Source organism: Vespa mandarinia, chromosome 3 (assembly GCF_050613455.1).
Source record: "Vespa mandarinia isolate Hongniang chromosome 3, ASM5061345v1, whole genome shotgun sequence".
Lineage (NCBI taxonomy): Eukaryota > Metazoa > Arthropoda > Insecta > Hymenoptera > Vespidae > Vespa > Vespa mandarinia.
This window is the reverse complement of record NC_140812.1, coordinates 3,196,053-3,217,126: the sequence shown is the minus strand read 5'-3', so window position 1 is coordinate 3,217,126 and position 21,074 is coordinate 3,196,053. Positions and strand designations below refer to the sequence as shown.

Genomic DNA, 21,074 nt, shown 5'->3' with positions numbered 1-21,074 from the left:
GATCTATCGAACTTTCATTGGTTCATGAGGATGATTCGACAATCATCTCTCGATCGGATATATAAGTTTTATTAAACATGGCGGCTACCGTAGCACAGAAAGATGTTAGTACATTTTTAAGATCAAAACAAAATGTTTCAGATAAAGAATTGGCGGAAGAATGGGCGGAACTCGATACTCTTTACAATAAAAGGTAATTACATGATAAATATCTTTATTAATGTAAATTTCAAAGAAGAAAAATAAATGTATGTTTTATACCGACCGGTGACTTGCAGACTTTGGCATCAACTAACTCTTAAATTGGAAACCTTTGTAAAACATCCGTTACTGCAAAAAAATGATAATCTTATACAATTATATATTAATTTTCTGTCAACATTTGAAAACAAGTAAGTAAATAAAAAAAAACAATCTTCAAACAAATATATAACCTTAATTTTATGTTCTATATTGTTGTCGCGTTCATTCATTATTTTGTCTATTTTTTTTTTTTAGGATAAATCCATTGTCATTGGTTGAAATAATGGCGCATGTAATACAACAATTTCAAGATAAACAAGAAGCGATCAAATTCTTAGAGAAAACAGAATCCAAAGTTAAAAGCAATAATGAGGCAGTAGCTCTATGCAAAGTTCTTACAGGACAAATTTTACTTGACAAATTAAATAATCAAGAGCTAGCAAAAAAAATTATAGAAGATGTTGAAATCATGCTTGATAATGCTGATGGAGTTACCACTGTTCATGGCAGATTTTATCTTCTGGCTAGTAGATTGTATAGATTGCAAGGAAAACACGCAGAATATTATCGTACTGCATTAAGGTTTGTTTCTTGAAAAAATAGTGTTTATAATTTCATTGCATGTTTTAATACAACTTAGTTTTTATTTCACAGATACCTAGGATGTATTGATTTACATAGCTTGGATAGACAGGAACAAGAACAGCATGCATTTTTCCTTGGACTTGCTGCATTATTAGGAGAAGGAGTTTACAATCTTGGGGAATTACTTGCCCATCCAGTTTTAGAATCATTGAAAGATACACCTAACTCCTGGTTGATAGATTTACTACAAGCTTTCAATGCTGGTGACATTGTTGCATTAGAAAAATTAAAACCACAATGGAGTAAAGTTGCTGATTTAGCAGCACAAGAATTAAAATTAAGACAAAAGATATCCCTTTTATGTCTCATGGAAATGACTTTTAAGCGTCAAGCAAACAACCGACAGTTAACATTTACAGAAATATCACAGGAAACTCGTTTACCTTTAGGAGAAGTTGAATTATTAGTAATGAAGGCTCTAGCTCAAGGTTTAGTACGTGGTGCTATTGATCAAGTTGCAGGAACTGTTCATATGACTTGGGTTCAACCTCGAGTATTAGATCGTAGTCAAATTGCTGGGATGGTCCAACGACTCGATGGATGGTGTAAAGATGTTAATTCGATGGAACATTTATTAGAATCGCGAGCATCAGAAATACTAACCCTTTAATTAACAAATATGTTTAAAGTTTCCGTCTACTCATTTGCAAATTGTACTTTTCTATCTCTTCCAATGATGGAAGAAACAAGTGTTCGCATTGCAGAATAATAAACTATGTCCAGTTAAAAATAAATAAGATAACCAATAAACAAAATAAATTTGATCTACAAATAACATATTGAAAACTATACAATTTTAACATTCTTTTTGCAACTAATTCACATAGTTTTATTTGCAATGTACCAATAAAGAATATCAATAGTTATTTATTTAAGAATTTATTTTTTCATACAGTTAATTATATATTTTTATAAAAGTTCACAAAAATAATTGTGTGTATTTTCAGAATTATTAAGTAACTAATATATTCCCTTGTTAAGCATGATGAATAAAACATTTAAAGCGACGAAATAGTATATGTATGTAAATAGCAAGCATTTGCATTACTTCGTCATATGTGACGTTATATAATTCGAAGTGTAAAATAAAAGTTTTGTCGCTAGATAGAGATTCGATCGTCGATGCAAAAATATGCTTAAGATAATATCTAAGTAATGGAAGATTGAAAATCGGTGGTATTTACGAAAGAAAATTTTTCACCATGACCTAGTTTCAAAATCGCTCTGTCGAATCTAAAAATCACGATACCATCGCGTTATGTGTATGCATCCCTTTTGAGACCAATTTCACTCTTGTTTCTCTCGCTTCATACTTCACATTGTATACCAATCCTCTCCCTAACCCTACACATTCTTCCCTCCCTCTCCCTCTCTCTCTAACTCGTTTGAAGTTTTATAGCCTATTTTATAACTAATATTTCTGCAAATAGCCTAAACTTTATGTCCGATTATAAAGAACAATTATACAACATTCTGTATCTAGATAGGATAAAAATAGGATTAAAAAATTATAAGCACAGATTAAGGCTTTTATATTAATAATTAGTATTAAGCATGATTGCGCGACGAAGTAATATAGCAAACATTCATATTATTTCAAGAGTTTTATTCATGAAGCAATTACGCATAAATGACAACGCATAAAGCAATTACGCGTAAATGATAAGTTTTGAATGATCGTATTGGATATATATCGTTTAAGAAAAAAAATAACTCTGTCGTAATGATAAACCCAAATTTTATGAAAAAATTAGGCTTTGAATTAATATTTTTGTTCGTACGTAGTATTTAGGGATGACTGATGTAATAATTTACATATAGAGTATTTATCATTTCGGTATTTGTGTAATTATACTAAGAAAATTTATTTCTAAAAAATCTCAATGAAAAATTTCTATGATTATGATAGTATTTTATGATAGTATTTTATGATAACATTCTATGATAGTATTTTTAACAATTTCAAGTGCGACATATACTTTATTTCTTGTATACGATTCAAAAAATAATTTATGCCTTATCATCTTTCAGTGATAAAAAAAGATAGTGAAGAGTAAAAATAAATATTTACATACACAATATTGAAACATAGTCACTGTAGAAAAATATATCATTTTTTAAAACTGGATTTAGAAGATATAAATGTATCAATTATTCTTTATTCTCATATTTGTATATTTTTAAATTTGTATGTTTCTCTAACTGTATATTATTATTATTATATGGCTTTAGGAACTCAAAAGTTTATTGCCGCAAATACTAAATCCCTCCAATAATTCCACTTCTAGATCCCTCCAAGATCCTCCCCCTTCGCGATCCTCGTATTCTATTTCGTTAAGGTTATTCATTACCACTGGTTTTGTAAAAAATGATATTTTTGGAAAATAGTTTATAATAACAAATAAAAAGCTTTTTCACAAATTTGATACCTATATGCTAGACTACAATATACTAAACTTTCGTCTTTACAATGAGATCTTGTTTATCAAAATTGATTAAGGCTCACTTCTGTTCTCATTGATGGCATAAATGCTATTTTCGACATTTTTCGCGAAGATAAAGTTTAGTATTGTGGCGCTCCTCGAAATTTGCGGCAAAAGAAATGAAGCTCGTATTTTCACTACTGATTTTCATATATACGCTTGAATAGTGTATGTTTATATCCGTGAAGTAGCGATTGTCTGCTTGGTTGTATGCATAAATAGATAATGCTCAGATTTTTTGAACATTTTCAAACACAAAGAAATATGTTTCACAATGCTCGTACAGAGAAGCTCCGAAAACTCTCTCGATCATTTTAATGAGTTTTAGCCAGATGATATTATGGCAAAGAAAATACATGTCTAATCGTTTATGTCAAGGCATCTGAGTTTCTAAAATATTAAATTTTCGAAAAATGTATGGTTTATTTTACATTTTATACACTAAAAAGATAGACGTAATTTTCTCCTTGTTTTACTATCTTATGATCGTTATGCATTTGTTTCCACATTATTTCTTACTCACGATCAGTCGGAGGTAATTTTCTATTATAATATAAAATTTATTAAATAATATCTAGATGTATATAAATAATATTTAAATACATTTTTATTATTATTATCAGTAATAGTAATAATAGTAGTAGTAATAATAAAAGTCGAAGTAATATAGAGTGAATTAGTTCTACTGGAGAAACTACGCAAAAAAAAGCATTGGGAGTTCTACTTTATAGCTAGTACGAAAATAAACTTCTGTTTTAATTTGTATTAAAAGAATATAATATATAAGTATTCACTAATTATTTTGAAGAAAATATTCGACAAATTCTTATTTTTTGTCGCAGATTTATATACTGACATAAGATTTATATAATTCTTATGTCAATTTTATTTATTATTTTCTATACATTTATTACAAAACAAATGTGTACCGACGTCGTATCTAACACGGTCACTGCGAGACGCGCACTCTACCATCAAAAAAAGATATACATATGAAAGACTGAAAGTGTGCGTTCACAGTTACTAAACTACTTATTCTATCTAACCAATTATTATATACGCATAAGAGAAAACTAATCAATAAGTTTATACATCGATACGATAGACGCATGATGGGGATATCGTAGTTCATGTTTGTAAAATAAATATTAAAATAATGCAGTGTACAAAATTTCAGTGAAGGCAAATCATTTTTTCAGGAATTTTTACCTAAAAATGACATCTCAATTAAACGTAATTACAGTAAAGAGAATATATTTTTTCAATTTGCTTATCCAAAATTTTTTTAATAAAGAAAAAAAAATAAATAACCTATAATAATAAAAACAAAGAATTTTTTTATGAAATGAAATTTTATATATGATGCGTAAAGCATTTTTATTATGTGTATTCACTCATACATATACATCATTTCCTCTATTATAATTACTTATTACTAAAGTATTCATTGTAGTATCATTGGTAGAATGTTGTTTGTATAGAAATTCAATGGTAATGACTATCACTTCATACGAAAAAGATTCTCTGCAAAGATATAGAATTTAGGTCGACTTTTCTGTGATATTTAAAAAAATATATGTGTAGAATATTTTTTGTAACCCTAACTGGAAGATACAGACTAGCAAAATTTGAATCATCTACTCTTAGGGTTAATGAGGACTTTATTAGTTAATATATTACAATAGTACAATTCTTTCCTCTTAACTCTTTACTTTTAGATCGTTCTATGTTCTCTTTACTCTGTGCTTGGTCTACTCAAGATCGCTTTTTGTTCTCGTTACTCTTTACTTGGTTTATTCAAGACTGCCCTATGTTGTCTTTTTATCATGTCTACCCCGCAGCTTCATTTATCCCCACTCACATTATCCTCACTCACGCATACGTATTCAGAAATTCCTATTGCTTTGTTTTATTTGTTACTTATTTCACTTATGCTGCATTTACCTTTCATTCTTACTTCTAATATCTCAGCTTCCTCTTTTCCTTTCATAAATAAACTTTTCCTTTTCATAAAGAGCAGATCATATTTTCGTTCGACCACTGATCGACTTATCTCATGCATACACACAACAACTAACTGATGCTTCTTTCGTACTATGTATGTATTAAATGTGGACACATTCTAATGCAACTCTGATGTAATGCAAACATAATCTAAATGTAATCTTAATACAATATATATAAAATTTTATAATATCACTTCAAGCATAGAATTGCATATTCATGTAGAATTCTATAATTCTATAATGCCTTGTTTCGAATTCAGGTCACTCGTCGATAAACCTAAGTCGAACATTTTACGTTATGTTTTGCTTTGTAAATTGTAAAGTCGTATAGAGTTATATATAGATTTCGTTTCGTAATCAAAACACTTGGCGAAATCAGAAAAATAATTTCTCTTTGATGTAATTGGGATTAAATAGCGTTTTATAAGATAAGAAATTTTGCATATTACATTATTTTGATATCTACTTTCAGTACTCAAAAGAAATACACGTTGTTGACGGCGATCATATCACAATGTTAGAAGATATGAAAATTGCAATGGCAAATAATGGTAAATTTTTCGAAATTGCTGAAACATTTAAAGAAAACGTGATGTAAGTAATCTAATACGGCATTAGTTATCTATGCATGTTGGGTTGATTATTTGACAAAAATATGGAATATCAGCTTCATTTGGCAAATTTATTTATATATTAAAATAAAGAATACGCAAGGAAATATTTCAAACCTGATAAATATTTGAAAATTATAGTAAATAATTGGGTATTATTTTTTGCTATATAAATCATATTCATGAAAAAAGTATACGATTCGTACTCGTTATATCGGTAAGTCTTATTCACGACTAGCTTTAATAATATTATACAATTCGTTTGGATCTTATAATTTTCTTAATACAATATGTCAATCTAATATATTCGTGCTTATATGAGAGAATGCAATAGCGATAAAAAGAGAACTAGGATTTTCTACGCATGGAACTTCATTTTTCCCTTTTATCGTGGTTCTATTTACGAACATTTTCCATTAGAAAAGCTTTCACCGTGCCTTTTGGCAGGCCGGTTTAACGAGAGACGCTGACTTAACCGCTCATAACATCAGAATGAATTGAAATTTTTATTTGAAACTTTGAGAACATATCTTTGAATAATTTTACTAACTATTTATGGAATAAAAAAAATTCAATTTTTTGAATCATCTAAACCTATTTTCCCTCTTAACGTACTCTTTTACTCATATGGTGACATATCTCGGGTGATAATACAGTTTTTGTTTATAGCTTTTGATCTAATTGTACTAGTTTGAAATATATTTTCTTTTTGTATTTGACTATTAATAAATGTAACCTACGCCTCGCTTTGCGTACCATTTTTTCTTTCCGTTACAATAAGTGAAGCCTACTTATCACGAGACTTGATAATTGGTTGGAGTTATCTACCTAAAATGAAGAATTAAGGATGGGAATTAAGTACTGGCGAAAATAAAATCGCTAAATGAAAATTATTGTTTTGACGAACTTAATGCGTGCATTGGCCACAGGAATTTAATACATTCGTCACTCGTGTACTATAATTGACATTACTTATTAAAATTCGAATGTATTTAGCGATTTCTTCGAATAACGGAATAAACAATCGATTTCCTGTTTGAGTTTCTTCTTGTTTACACAACTCTTCGAAGTATTCTACCTGATTGTATAATCAAACTTTCAGGATTTTAGATGCGTTACAGTACTAATTTATCTAAATATTAATATAAAATATACATTAAAAGACATATGGTTTACATATTTCATCTAATCGCTTTTACTAATATATATATATTGGACTATTTTCACTTTAGTTCTGTACTCTTTACTCTTTTGCTCTGACTGTATTTTTATGCAGCAATATCGAAACGTTTCCAAAATACTACTAATTTTGTGCCTTACGCACAAACTACTATCGAGGTATTAAATTTCAAAGTTGATATGCTGCTATGTATAAAAACTGACCGTACAACTCACACGGTACACTTTGAATAATTTTAATGCCAATAATACTGTGATTTTCGAGCATTTTAATTTGAAAAATATTCAATGAAAATATATTTTTTTAGAATGTTTTAAGTACCTCTCGAAATAAGGACTATTCAACCATAGAAGTACCTCTCGAAATAAGGATTATTCAACCATAGAAAATGACTCCGTTTTATGTCCTCTTCATAAAACTTTTCTCTAGAATCCTCTATATGTCACTATATATATATTTCTTTTATTATTATAGATCGTTTTTTATTACTTTTTTATTTATTTTTAATTTGATTATTTACGTTTTTTATTACTGAATAATATGACGCATATATATGTTGAATTTGTTGATATGGTAATATGTGCATGTATGTATTTATGATGACCTAATCTACGTTTGAATTCTAGAGATGTTTTTTATTTATTTTGTTTTACAAATGTTAATTTATTTACTAATTGTAAACAACTAACGTAGTATGTACATTCGCTTAAGTTCACGCATTAGCGATTCGAAAATGAGTGTTTCTATATATCTATTAAAGCTTTTTATTCTGTTTATTATTTTCAGTCTAATAACTTTTCTAAATAATAGTGTATTTTCCAGAATTAGTAGTTCGTAAGTAGTTCGTATAATTAGGTAAGCGTTAATGAACTTCAGAATGTTAATAATTTAGTTGTCAATATTTGGGATGAAATCGGTCGCGTCTTTTACGATTAGAGACTTAGTGTTGCCTACACGATGTTTAACATTAGCAAATAACATTTAAATCGACAGAATACAGATTTGTGAAGACCTACTTTTGATTATATACGAGCGAAAATTTGGGGTGGGATGAAGGAATTCTTGTTGAGAACCAAAGGATTCAAGGAAGAAATATGAAGAAATGAGTTGGTCGAGGCTCGTATCAATAATATGTCCTTGATTCTAAAACGAGAAAATTTAAATATTATAACATCCAAGATATATTCTTGATTTTTACTTGTAACAGTTACAGATTTTAACAAAATATCCACAGTACATTTTGAATTTAATAAAAAATAATAAAAGACTGAGGAAACTATAGCAAGGTACGAGGCCACAATACAAGACTATGGTGAACAAACATAACCAAAATCAAACATTGAAACAAATAATATCAACTTCACGAATTATATTAAGAATTTGAACTCCTTCGAAAGAATAAATTATTCACTATGGAAATGTAAAAAAAACCTCAAAAGGCAACATATTTCCACTCTGCCTATACAAAAACAAGACGGGAGTTGGATCTTTTCAATAGAAGAAGCAGAAACCATGGTAGATTATTTACAAAAAGTATTTGTAAATGAACCACATATTTCACCTTATAATGGTAATAAAGATTAAAGAACACCTGACGTATAAAATAGTTAAAATAACTAAAGTCATATCTATAATCAAAAATCTGAAAATTATTAATAAAATCGTATCGGATATGATTTCCAAACAGTGAAAATGCTAAAAGAAGGCATTTTCGCTGATAATCAATCAAGACAATCAGATTTAAAAACATTTTAATTATTTTTAGGATAGGTTTTTTCTTTGCGAAACTGGAAATCTACTGAAATAATCCTGATACAAAAGCCAGGTATAAACCCTAAATCACTGTCATCGTATATCTCTTTTTCCAATTATCTCCAAATAAGTAGAAAAAAACTATAGATAAAAGGCTAATGATTTATATATAAAGGTTGTTAAATATCTCGGTTTCTACTTAGATAGTAAATTAATCTGAAGAAAAAATATTCAGGAAAAATCAAACAAATAAAAAATAGAAGAAGATCCTCTTCTCAAAACATTCCAAACTGAGTACAGCTAATAAAATAATATACAAAGTTATCTTGAAACCCATGTGAACATATGGTCTGCAAATTTGGGCCATGGCAGTCAAATCAAATATAAAAGAAATGAAAATCTATAACCTATTATTCTATGTATTATTATAAATGTACTTTACGATGATATTAGAAGAATCATAAAAATATCGAACGATGATATTAGAAGAATCATAAAAATATCATCAGTTAAAGAAGAAATTATAAATCTTTCAAAGACACGTCAAATCAGAATTAATAACCACATAAACCGTTTTGATAATAATCGCTACACAGGTCTGTCCAGAAGACTAAAAAGAAAACACCCCATAGTCCTACTCGAAATCAACTCCTAATACACCACATACGCACATAAAAACTGCAAAACTACTATACATTATTTAATGATTATCGGCAACTGTATCGAATTCCGCGTGATATTATATTATACTACGAAAGGTGTAAATAATTCTATATAGCAATTAGAAACACAAAGAAAGGGATATTAGAGAAGAAAAGAAAATTCTCTTTGTACTTGTCGCATGCATACATTCTTGCGTAGCGACATTTTTCATACTTTCTTTAGTTACTTGTGTATTCTCAAAATTTATTTAGTAATTATGAAAAAATACGATTAGTTTCAATTCAAATTTTTATCATTTATTTCGCATGGAAAAATGAGAAACAAAAAGAATCATGAATAAATATAAAGGGACAAAAGAATTATACAAGTTTTTCAGAAAAGTCAATCCAGAACCAGGCAAAGAGATTATTATTTCCGGATTTACTGATAATTTTTCGAAGTCCAATAATGCGGAGGAATTAAAAGATAATTTCTTTAAACGCAAAGATTGTACCACCGATGAATACCGTCATAAAAAACTAGATTATACCTATTCACACGATTTATTTTATTTAATAGAGTAAGCTAATTTTTGTTATCTTTCGTTTTTATATATTTTCAGAATTTAATCTTTCTGCATGTTACGCATGGCACTTTCTTACTTTACTTATATCTCTTACGAATGTTATAAAAATAATAATAATATGTGCTGAAGTGAAGTGTAACAGAAAAAACAAAAAAATTTTTTATCTTCAATATTCTGTTTTTCGACATAATGAATATCGTTGATTACGATATATATATTTCCATCAAGCTTTTTTATTACTTTTCATTGCGATATATTTCGACCAATTCAAAAAATCTGTATATTTTCCATATTCATTTTCAGATTTCGTTACTCTAGAATATCTATGATATGAAAGCTTTTGGATAAAATGCTGCACATAACACACACACATACACATAATATATAAATTTGCGTAATACACACGCGTAATATATAAATTTGATTTTCTGTTATGAAATTGTAAGTATTTAGCATATTTCGACAAAGCATGGCATGTTATTCACTGGATAATATTGTTCATTGTCGATGTATTGCGTCATTCTAATAGGAAATCGTTATTATATTAATATATAAATATAAAATCGTAAGATATAAAGACGTAAATCAGATATCATCTATGATACGAAAACTTCCAGAAAAAATGTAACATATTCTCTATAAAATATAAACTTAAGATTTACAATTAATAAATATCTATTTTATTACTACCAAATTTAACTTTCTTACTATTGAATAATGTATGAATATGTCGATATGAAATTGAATATTAAATATGTAACTAGAATAGAAAGACGGGAAGTTCAAAAGTCAAATATATTCATTTTTGATTTAAATAAATTTAAAACAAAGAGTGAAGAAAATCTACAAAATTGCGTCAGAATTAATTTTTTAAAGGACATATCATTGTTATAAAAGAGGATTCATCGCCGACAATTTCAATCATAGTGAAAACGTATAGGTACTTGTAGTATCAGTTCTATTTTCTATATTTTATTTAGCGTGAAAAATCGGAAAATATTAAAACATTATGACTGAATATAAAGAGGTAAGAAAATCGTACAAATTCTTCAAATATGCTGATCCAGAACCAGGCGAAGAAGTTGTTATTTCCGGATTAGCTGGTAGATTTCCGGAATCCAATAATGTGGAAGAATTAAAAGAGAATCTTTTCAACTGCAAAGATTGTGTCACCAATGACAATTGTCGTTGGAAACTAGGTATCAACTATACTAATTTTATTTAATAAAGTAAAGTAATTAACGTTAATATTTTTCTATCATTATATTTCATAAGATCATCCAGAAATTCCACAGCGAACTGGCAAAATTAACAACATTCAGAAATTCGATGCATCATTTTTTGGAATACATTTTAAACAAGCTAATACGATGGATCCTATGACCAGAATGATGCTAGAACATGTTTATGAAGCTATAGTAGATGCTGGGATTAACCCAGAAGACATTCGTGGAAGAAGGGTAGGTGTATTCATAGGTACATGTTTCTCCGATTCCGAAGCAACTTGCCTTCACGGCAAATTTCAGGTACGTGAAAAGATCAAACATTATATAGATTATTGATTACTTATACGGATGGATAAGAAAAAGATTGCGTTTTTTTAAATATAGACAAATGGATTTGGTATCACGAGCTGTAGCAGAGATATGATGGCTCAAAATATTTCGTGTTGGTTGAATGTAATAGGACCATCATATATCGTCGATACAGCGTGCAGTTCAAGTCTTTACGCGGTGGAACATGCTTATAGGGCTATACATAGTGGACAATGCGATTACGCGATTGTCGGTGGATCAAATCTTTGCCTCCATCCATACACGTCTCTACAATTTAGTCGTTTAGGTACTGATAATACCAAATTATTTAGAAGATTTTTTTTTCTTCATCGAATTATCATGATAATATGAATTTTTTAACTTGGTTGCCTTTGACAGGGGTGTTGGGTCAGGATGGTCGCTGCAAGGTTTTCGACGAAGATGCAAATGGTTACACACGCAGTGAAACCGTCTCTGTAGCATTTTTACAAAAAGCAAAAAATGCTAAGAGAATCTATGCCACGATTATTCATGCGAAAACGAATTGTGATGGTTATAAAAAAGAAGGAATAACATTTCCATCTAACGAAATGCAAAGTACTCTTTTCAAAGAATTCTACAAAGAATGCGGTGTATCAACAGCTTGTATTCCTTACATTGAAGCCCATGGTACCGGAACAATAGTCGGTGATCCTGAAGAATTGAAAGCCATAGATCGCATTTTCACTAAAAATAGATCTAATCTTCTTAAAATTGGTTCCATCAAATCTAATGTAGGACATACCGAAGGAGTCAGTGGAATTATTTCCATTGTTAAGGTAAGCATTGTTTGAAACATAAGGTGATCCAATTATTCACGCATTTATGTATCTTCGATATTTTATTATAAAAGTTATTTATAATTTATATATATATAGTTTCAATATATTTAGTATATTATTTATAGTATTATTATATTTTACTTATATTCTTAGTTATATTATAATATAAATGTATAAATATATACATATATGTATATATATTAATATATAAATATAAATATAAATATAAATAAATAAATATACATATTTATATTATTATACATATTTTTAGGCAATAATATCGATGGAGTCAGGCCTAATACCGCCAAATATTAACTTTAATAGACCACGCAAAAATATGAAAGCTCTTATAGAAAGACGAATCGAAGTTGTTACCCAACCAACTCCATTGGATGGTGAATACATAGGTATTAATTCTTTCGGCTTCGGTGGTGCTAATGCTCACGTTTTACTCAAATCAAATCCGAAAATAAAGATCAATAATGGATTGCCAAATGATGATTTGCCTAGACTCATAGCTGTTTCCGGACGTACCGTAGAAGCAGTAGAAACCATTTTAAATGAGGTACGCAAAAAGAATCTACATATTTTTCGTAAGCCGAAATAAAAGTCCTATTTGTTAGAAATAATTTCAACATATTTCTCCATAGATCAATAACCGACCGGTTGACGTCGAATTTATTCGTCTTCTTCATGATATTTATCATAAAACAATACCAAATCATTCATATCGAGGATACACGATAACTGATGTTAAACCATCTGGTACGAAAATAAGGGAGATTGAACATTTTTCTGGTACGAAAAAGCCAATATGTTTCGTTTTTTCTGGAATGGATTCGCAGTGGCCAGAAATTGGTATGAAAAGTTTTATTCGAATATTTCTTTGTTAACATTAAAATCTATAGAAATAATAACTATTACAATGATTAAGGTTATTATACGGTATATAAAATTTACTAGGTCAAGCTCTGTTGAAATTCCCTACATTTGCTAAAGCAATAGAGAAATGCGATGCTGTGTTAAAACTGCATGAACTTCATATTTATGAGATTTTAACTAAACCAAACAATGGCATGTTAGACGATATCTTGCACTCTTTTGTCGGTATTGTTGCTGTTCAGGTAATATCGGCACATATTTAACCACTTAAGAGGTCTGCATATATTCGATAACACCTGATAATAGGGAAAAAATTTTACAGATTGGCTTAGTAGATCTTTTAGCTTCAGTGGGAGTACTACCAGACTACATAATCGGATATTCTGTGGGGGAACTTGGATGTGCATACGCAGACGGAAGTTTCACAATGGAGGAAACAATATTGGCAGCGTATTTGCAAGGAATATCCGTTATAGAAACAAAAATACCTCATTGTTCTGTGGCTATGGTACGGCTTGGTTATAAAGATATAAAAAATTTGTGTCCTGATGATATCGACGTCGCGTGTCATAATGGACCTGAAAGTTCAACAATTATCGGACCGACTGAATCTATAAAAGTATTTGTTGAAAAGCTGCAGGTTCGTTACAAGCCAACGAGGATTCGTTGATAATAAGAATTTTTTAGACTGATTTTTTCACAATAAATCATGTAATATTTTCATATTTGACAGACAAACAAAATTTTTTCGAAAGTGGTATCAGGGGAAAAAATACCATATCATAGCCGTTACATGGCTACAGTCAAAATCAATCTCTTGGCAAATTTAAAGAAAATGATATCAGTAGCAAAGCGTCGAAGTCAAAAGTGGTTGAGTACATCAGTACCATGCAACGAATGGTCGACTTCAAGTGCACAATTCTCGTCGGCCGAGTATTTTACAAATAATTTGTTAAAACCTGTACTTTTTGAGGAAACCTCGGTCCTCATCCCTGACAATGCCGTTATTATTGAAATTGCGCCCAGCAGTCAACTACAAGAGATTTTAAACAAATCATTGCTAACAAGAGTAACGAATATTGCATTAAATCCGCGAGGTTATAAAGATAACGTAAAAGTTTTTCTTCAAGGATTAGGGAAATTGTATAATGCTGGTTTACAGTTCGATCTTGCTAAACTATACCCATCTGTAGAATATCCCGTAAGTCGAGGAACTCCAATGATATCCCCATTTATTCGGTAAGAATTATGATAATGTAAATAACGAAAAGGATTAATTATTTGAAAATATTATGAATTTAATGCAAAAGTCTAGTAATATATCATGATTAGGTGGGAACATTCAAACGATTGGTTCACAACACATTTCAAAAAGCAGGAGGTACTTACTTCCGGAGAACGAATAGTATCAATAGCGATTGCCGATGAAAATTTCGCATACATAAAGGGTCATGTAATTGATGGCAGAAACTTGTTTCCTGCAACAGGATATTTATGTTTGGTTTGGGAAACATTGGGAATGACGATGGGAGAGTTCTATACAGAAACGTCCGTAGTCATGGAAAATATAAAATTTAATCGAGCTACGACTGTTCCCAAAGAGGGCAAACTTGAAATGATTGTTATGATTCAGAAAGGTAATTGCTTCCTACTAATGTTTTCCAAAAAATTTAATACATGACGACCTTCAAATGAATAGGTAGCGGTAAATTCGAAGTGATCGAAGGAGGTGTTGCTATTGTTACCGGAAAGATTCATCTTCTAACGAACTTATCGAAAGAGAAAATACCCCTTCATATGATTAAGAGAAATGTTGATAACGAAAAAGAAGAATTAAATGAGAAAGATATCTATAAAGAGTTGAAGTTACGTGGTTATCAATATAGCGGTCTTTTCCGAAGCATATACAGTGCGTCTGTTTCGAAAAGGAAAGGACATATCGAATGGAAAAAGAATTGGGTAGTGTTCATAGATAATATGTTACAGATAAAAATCATAAATACAAACACTAGAGATCTATATGTGCCGATTGGAATTCGAAAATTGGTAATAGATATTAATGCTCATCAAAAATATCTTCAAAGCTTGACTAGTAATGAAAAATGTAAGAACAACACTTATTATCCATGCAATGTGAAGTAATAGAAGGTGTTTCTTTTTCTTCATTACTCATAATGCCTATTTTTTATTTCAGATATACCTGCACAATATTTTAAAAATATGGATATTATTGTAGCGGGGGGTGTGGAAATGCATAAAATTAGAATAAGTGAGATTTCTCGAAAAAAACCTATTAGTGATCCAATTATCGAAGAGTATAAATTTACTGCTTATCGTGACATAAAGGAAACGTCATTACGAGAAATATTAACGTTATCCATACATATTACTCTTGAAAATATACCAATGATTAAGATGAAGACAATCGAACTCGTTGAGGATAAGGACAATAACCCAGCAAACATACTCGTTTCTCCACTGCTTTTAGACATTTTAAATAATTTGCCTTTGGTAGAAGCCAACGTTAATGTATTCGCATCGAGAAACAAATTCGAAAATATTCCTGAAGGTGTTATTGTTTCAGAATCAAATATGATAGAAACAGGTGACACAGCGTCATTCGCTGTTGGATATGGATTGTTGACAAATGGAGAAAAGAACAGCTTGAAAATACTTCTAAAATCTACAAAAGATGGTGGTTTCCTTTTATCTCGTGAAAAAAGAAATACCTCATTGAACTTATCCATTTTACAAGAATATCACTTACGTATAGTTTTAGAGAAATGTACTTCCGAGGAATCTTGGATATTATTAAAAAAGACAAATAAAATTCCGGAAAACACCATGATTATAAATGTTAATAGTAATGAATTTAATTGGTTGCGTCAAGTGCAAAATATACAGATCAGGAATGAAGAACAGAATATTAGGAACACGAGAGTCATACTTGTTGAAGAAGGAAACTTTGAATCTGGTCTCTTAGGATTCATTAATTGCTTAAAGAAAGAACCTGGTGGAAATATCTTTCGAATTGTTTTAATTCAAGATCTTAAAGCCCCAAAATTTTCTTTGAAACTACCACTTTACTCTGAACAACTCAAAACGGATCTTGTTATTAATGTTTTACGACCAGGGAATGTTTGGGGATCATATAGGCATCAGCTACTTCTACCTTGCGAGTCCAAACTTACCTATCACGCTATTATTAGTCAGTTGGTATGTGTGAAGGTATTTTATCAAATTATTAACACCTATCATCAAGTAATACAAAAATATTTTTTGATAGTCACGTGGAGATTTAAGCACAATACGTTGGATTGAAGGGCCAATTAGGGAGGACTATCAAAAGGAAGATCTTGTTCGAATTCATTATGCATCATTAAATTTTAAAGACGTGATGTTATCTACGGGTAAAATATCAGAAGATCTAATAGAACAAAAAAAAAGTGATTACTTACTTGGATTTGAATACAGCGGAATCACTATAAATGGTCGTCGTATTATGGGAGTTAACCTCAACGGGTGAACTAATTAAAAATTAAAATATTATTATAAAATCCTTTATATAAAATGTTAAAAAATTAAATTAAATTAAATAAATAACATTTTTTCAGATGTCTGACAAATTTTTGTCAGTTGGACGAAACTTTTTCTTGGACTGTACCTGAAAATTGGAGTTTAGAAGATGCAGCAACAGTACCGTGTATATATTGCACATGTATATCTGCACTTTACATTAATGCAGGAATGCAGAAAGGTGATAAAATACTTATCCATGCTGGTTCTGGTGGTATTGGCCAAGCCGCGATTAACTTAGCCCTTCGGGAAGGCTGTATAGTATTTACAACGGTCGGTACACCAGAAAAACGTAAATTTATTAAAGAAACATTTCCTAGTATTGATGATAATCACATTGGAAATTCTCGAGATATTAGTTTTGAGAAAATGGTTTTGCAACAAACCAATGGTGCAGGTGTAGACATTGTTCTAAATTCTTTAGCGGAAGATAAACTTCAAGCGAGTCTACGTTGTTTAGCCTATAGAGGTAGATTTTTAGAAATTGGAAAATTTGATTTAGCCGCAAATAATGAATTAAGCACCAAAATCTTTATGAAGGGTATTAGTTTCCATGGTGTGATGTTAGATAAGGTTATTAACACAAATGACGAAATTAAAAACGAAATTAGTTCAATATTCAACAAACTTATTAAAGAGAATGCTATCAAACCGATTATTAGGACAGTTTTCGGCAAAGATCAAATAGAGACAGCACTTAGATTTATGGCAGCTGGAAAGCATATGGGAAAAGTAAGTTGACGTTTGTTGCCGGAATATATATTTTGATTTTAACAGTTTAAATTATAATTTGCAATATGTTTTTATATCGTAGGTACTCATAAAGATCCGTCAAGAGAATGAACCACTAAATACACCCATTTTGGCTGAACCTTTTTATACATGTATTCCGAATAAAAGTTATATAGTTCTTGGTGGATTGGGAGGTTTTGGTTTGGAATTAATCAATTGGTTGGTTCATCGAAATGCTCAAAATATTGTCATTATTTCGCGGAACGGCATAAAGAATGGTTATCAATCCATGAGAATCAAAATATGGGAATCAAACGGCGTGAATATCAAGATTCTGGTTGGTCTCGATGCGGCTAAACAAGAAGATTGCGAGCTTATCGTGAAAAAAGCGATAGATCAAGGTCCAGTTGATGGTATATTCAATCTTGCAGTTTCTCTGAAAGATAATATTTGTAGAAACCAAACGCTGCAAACTTTTAAAGAATCTTTCAAAGGTAAAGCATGGGCTTCGAAATGTTTGGACGAGGTGACCAGAAAACTTTGTCCAGATCTTCGACACTTCGTAGTTTTTTCTTCTGTCTCGTGCGGAAGAGGAAATGCCGGACAAACAAATTATGGTATGGCTAATTCCATTATGGAAAGAATATGTGAGAAAAGAGTAGAAGAAGGTTTGCCTGGATTAGCTATACAATGGGGAGCGATTGGAGATGTTGGTCTAGTTACTGACATGCAGTATGAAGATAAAGAACTTGTTATTGGTGGTACCTTGCAGCAAAAAATATCATCATGTTTACAAGAACTGAATAGATTTTTGGTACAGGATAAATCTGTAGTTGCAAGTATGGTAGTTGCTGAAAAACGAAGAAATGACTTTGAGAATAATGTTGTAGATGCTATTATAAACATTATGGGTATGTATTCTCCAACTGATATAATTATTATTGATCTTAATAATTTTATATATGTATTTATATTTGCATGATATATCATCTTTACTTATTATTATTTTCTTAAAAGTACAAATTCTTTATGGCAGGTATGAAAAACTTGAAGAATATCAATCTATACACTTCCTTGGCTGATCTTGGAATGGATTCTATGATGGCGGTAGAAATAAAACAGACATTAGAGCGTGAATATGAAATATATCTCACCTCTTCAGATATTCGAAACTTAAATTTCTTTAAATTAATGGAAATGAGTAATAAACCGAGAGATAATTGTAATAATAATGAAAATGATATAAAAGGATTATTATCTGGTACAAAGATGTTGCTGCAAATGTTCGATGAAATACTTTCTGCCAAAGTTACTATTCCGCTTAAGACTAATCCAGAAAAGGGTCGGAACGAAATATTCTTTCTTCCAGGAATCGAAGGTTATAGTGGCGTTTTCAAAACATTAGAATCAAAAATTAAATCACCTGCGACTTGTTTTCAATTGGCTGCGAATTATGAATTAAAAACTGTTGAAGCTATGGCCAATTTATTTCTACCGGTATAATCTTTTATTACACAAAAATGTGATTAAATTGAATATTATCGAATAATACATATTAACATGGTACATAATTTTACATATTATAGCATTTATTAGATAAACTTAAGGGTCGAAGTAATTTCACGTTAGTGGGTTATTCATTTGGATCACTTGTAGCTATTGAACTCACACGAAACTTAGAAGCCAAAGGATTTATTGGTCAGCTAATATTGATAGACGGTGCTCCTCAATATTTAAAAACACTTATGCAACAACAATTGCATCCGTTATCGCAAGAAGACCTAGAAAACAACATTCTGTTTAGTATATTGAATCCATTTATAACTGTTAACAGGGCAGAGGTATGTCGTTATTTTCCTGAGACATCTTCTTTTTCTATTTTGCGCAAGTCTCATATTGATTTGCAAACATTACTTTGCAGCTTGAATTTAAATTAAAAAAATGCAATACGTGGGATGAAAAAGTAAATGTATTTCTTAATTTTATATCTCCCGAAAACCAAGAGTTATTTTCGAAAGGGAATCAAAAAGACGCTATTCTCTCACTTTATGTGAGATTGCAAGCAGTTATGGCATATAACCCAGAACCAATGCCATATATAAGAACACCAATTACATTGTTCAAACCATTATTTCCGTCTGTACTAAATATACCGTATGATTATGAACTGCAGAGTGTAAGTTGTAAAACCGTATGCTTATGATTATACCGTATGATTATGAACTGCAGAGTGTAAGTTGTACATCATGAAAATAACATTAATTTACTATAAAATGCTGTTATTTTTAGTTAACTGAAAACAAAGTGGAAATACACGTTGTTGACGGCGATCATATCACAATGTTAGAAGATATGAAAATTGCAATGGCAATTAATGATGAATTGTTAACGGTTGCTGCAACATTTAAGGAAAATATAAAGAACGAAAATTAATATGTCATTGGTGACCTATATGAGTTTGTTGATAAATGTTCGACAAAAATATGCAATAACAACTTTATCTTACAGATTAATTTGGAATATTAAAATAAAAAGTACCTAAGGAAACTTTGTTTCACATCTACGGAATATTTGAAAAATATAGCAGATAATTGTTATCTAAATTGTAAGATTATTATATAAATATAAAAAGTGGTCTTTTGTATACGTTATAGTTTGATATCTTATTCGCGATTAGCTTGAATAATATTTTACGTTTTGCTTACAAACAACAATACAAAATGTCAATCTAATTCATTCGTGCTAACATGAGAGAATGGAATATCGACCAAATGTATATTTATATTTTCTTCTCATTGAACTTCATCTTTTCACTTCATCGTGATTCTAACTTTCTTATGGGACGGCTTCTATCAGAAAGCTCTTCATCGCACCTTTTAGCAAATCGGGTTAACATATTACCTTATTCGGAGATCATAAGGTATACGGAGTGATAAGAGGATTTGGGCGTACAGCTTTTGATCAGGTATTAGTAAACTGTAGTCACAATCATACTGATATGAAGAATTATACTTTTTTTTTTGTATTTTACTGTTAATAAGTGTATCTATCTGAAATGAAGAATTACAAAAAGATATTAAGTATTGACGAAAAATAGTGCCAATAAAACCACGAATAGTGCTGTTCTGGCGAACTATCCGTGCATCGACCAATATATTCGTCATTCGTGCGTTAAAGTAAAATATCCAGTGCTCCATATTTATTATAATAATCTCACGTATTGTTTACACAACTCCTCGAAATATTCTACTAATAACATTAACCAGTCTAATGAAACTTTTCGGGTTTTAGATGCGTTGCGGTCATACAGAAGGCATAATTTTGATATTTTCATAAAAAAATACTATATTTTAATAATATAACACTAGAATTGTTTTCAA

At 30.2% G+C, this 21,074-nt stretch overlaps 2 protein-coding genes across 2 annotated transcripts; both read left to right on the top strand.

The window, feature by feature from the left end:
- Nucleotides 1-35: 35 nt before the first annotated feature.
- On the top strand, nucleotides 36-1,758 carry Rpn9 (regulatory particle non-ATPase 9). Its single transcript, XM_035882336.2, has 4 exons — nucleotides 36-193; nucleotides 279-392; nucleotides 499-825; nucleotides 898-1,758. The coding sequence occupies exons 1-4, from the start codon at nucleotides 78-80 to the stop codon at nucleotides 1,496-1,498; spliced, it is 1,158 nt and encodes a 385-aa protein (XP_035738229.1). The 5' UTR covers nucleotides 36-77; the 3' UTR covers nucleotides 1,499-1,758.
- A 9,302-nt stretch (nucleotides 1,759-11,060) lies between these two features.
- Nucleotides 11,061-20,340, top strand: LOC118448663 (fatty acid synthase-like). The gene is made up of 19 exons (XM_035882176.2): nucleotides 11,061-11,347; nucleotides 11,424-11,674; nucleotides 11,759-11,990; nucleotides 12,083-12,501; nucleotides 12,776-13,069; nucleotides 13,155-13,362; nucleotides 13,468-13,628; nucleotides 13,709-14,026; nucleotides 14,120-14,625; nucleotides 14,719-15,023; nucleotides 15,086-15,490; nucleotides 15,581-16,602; nucleotides 16,673-16,908; nucleotides 17,001-17,694; nucleotides 17,777-18,605; nucleotides 18,731-19,191; nucleotides 19,281-19,535; nucleotides 19,616-19,870; nucleotides 19,984-20,340. The coding sequence occupies exons 1-19, from the start codon at nucleotides 11,158-11,160 to the stop codon at nucleotides 20,125-20,127; spliced, it is 7,185 nt and encodes a 2,394-aa protein (XP_035738069.2). The 5' UTR covers nucleotides 11,061-11,157; the 3' UTR covers nucleotides 20,128-20,340.
- Nucleotides 20,341-21,074: the final 734 nt, after the last annotated feature.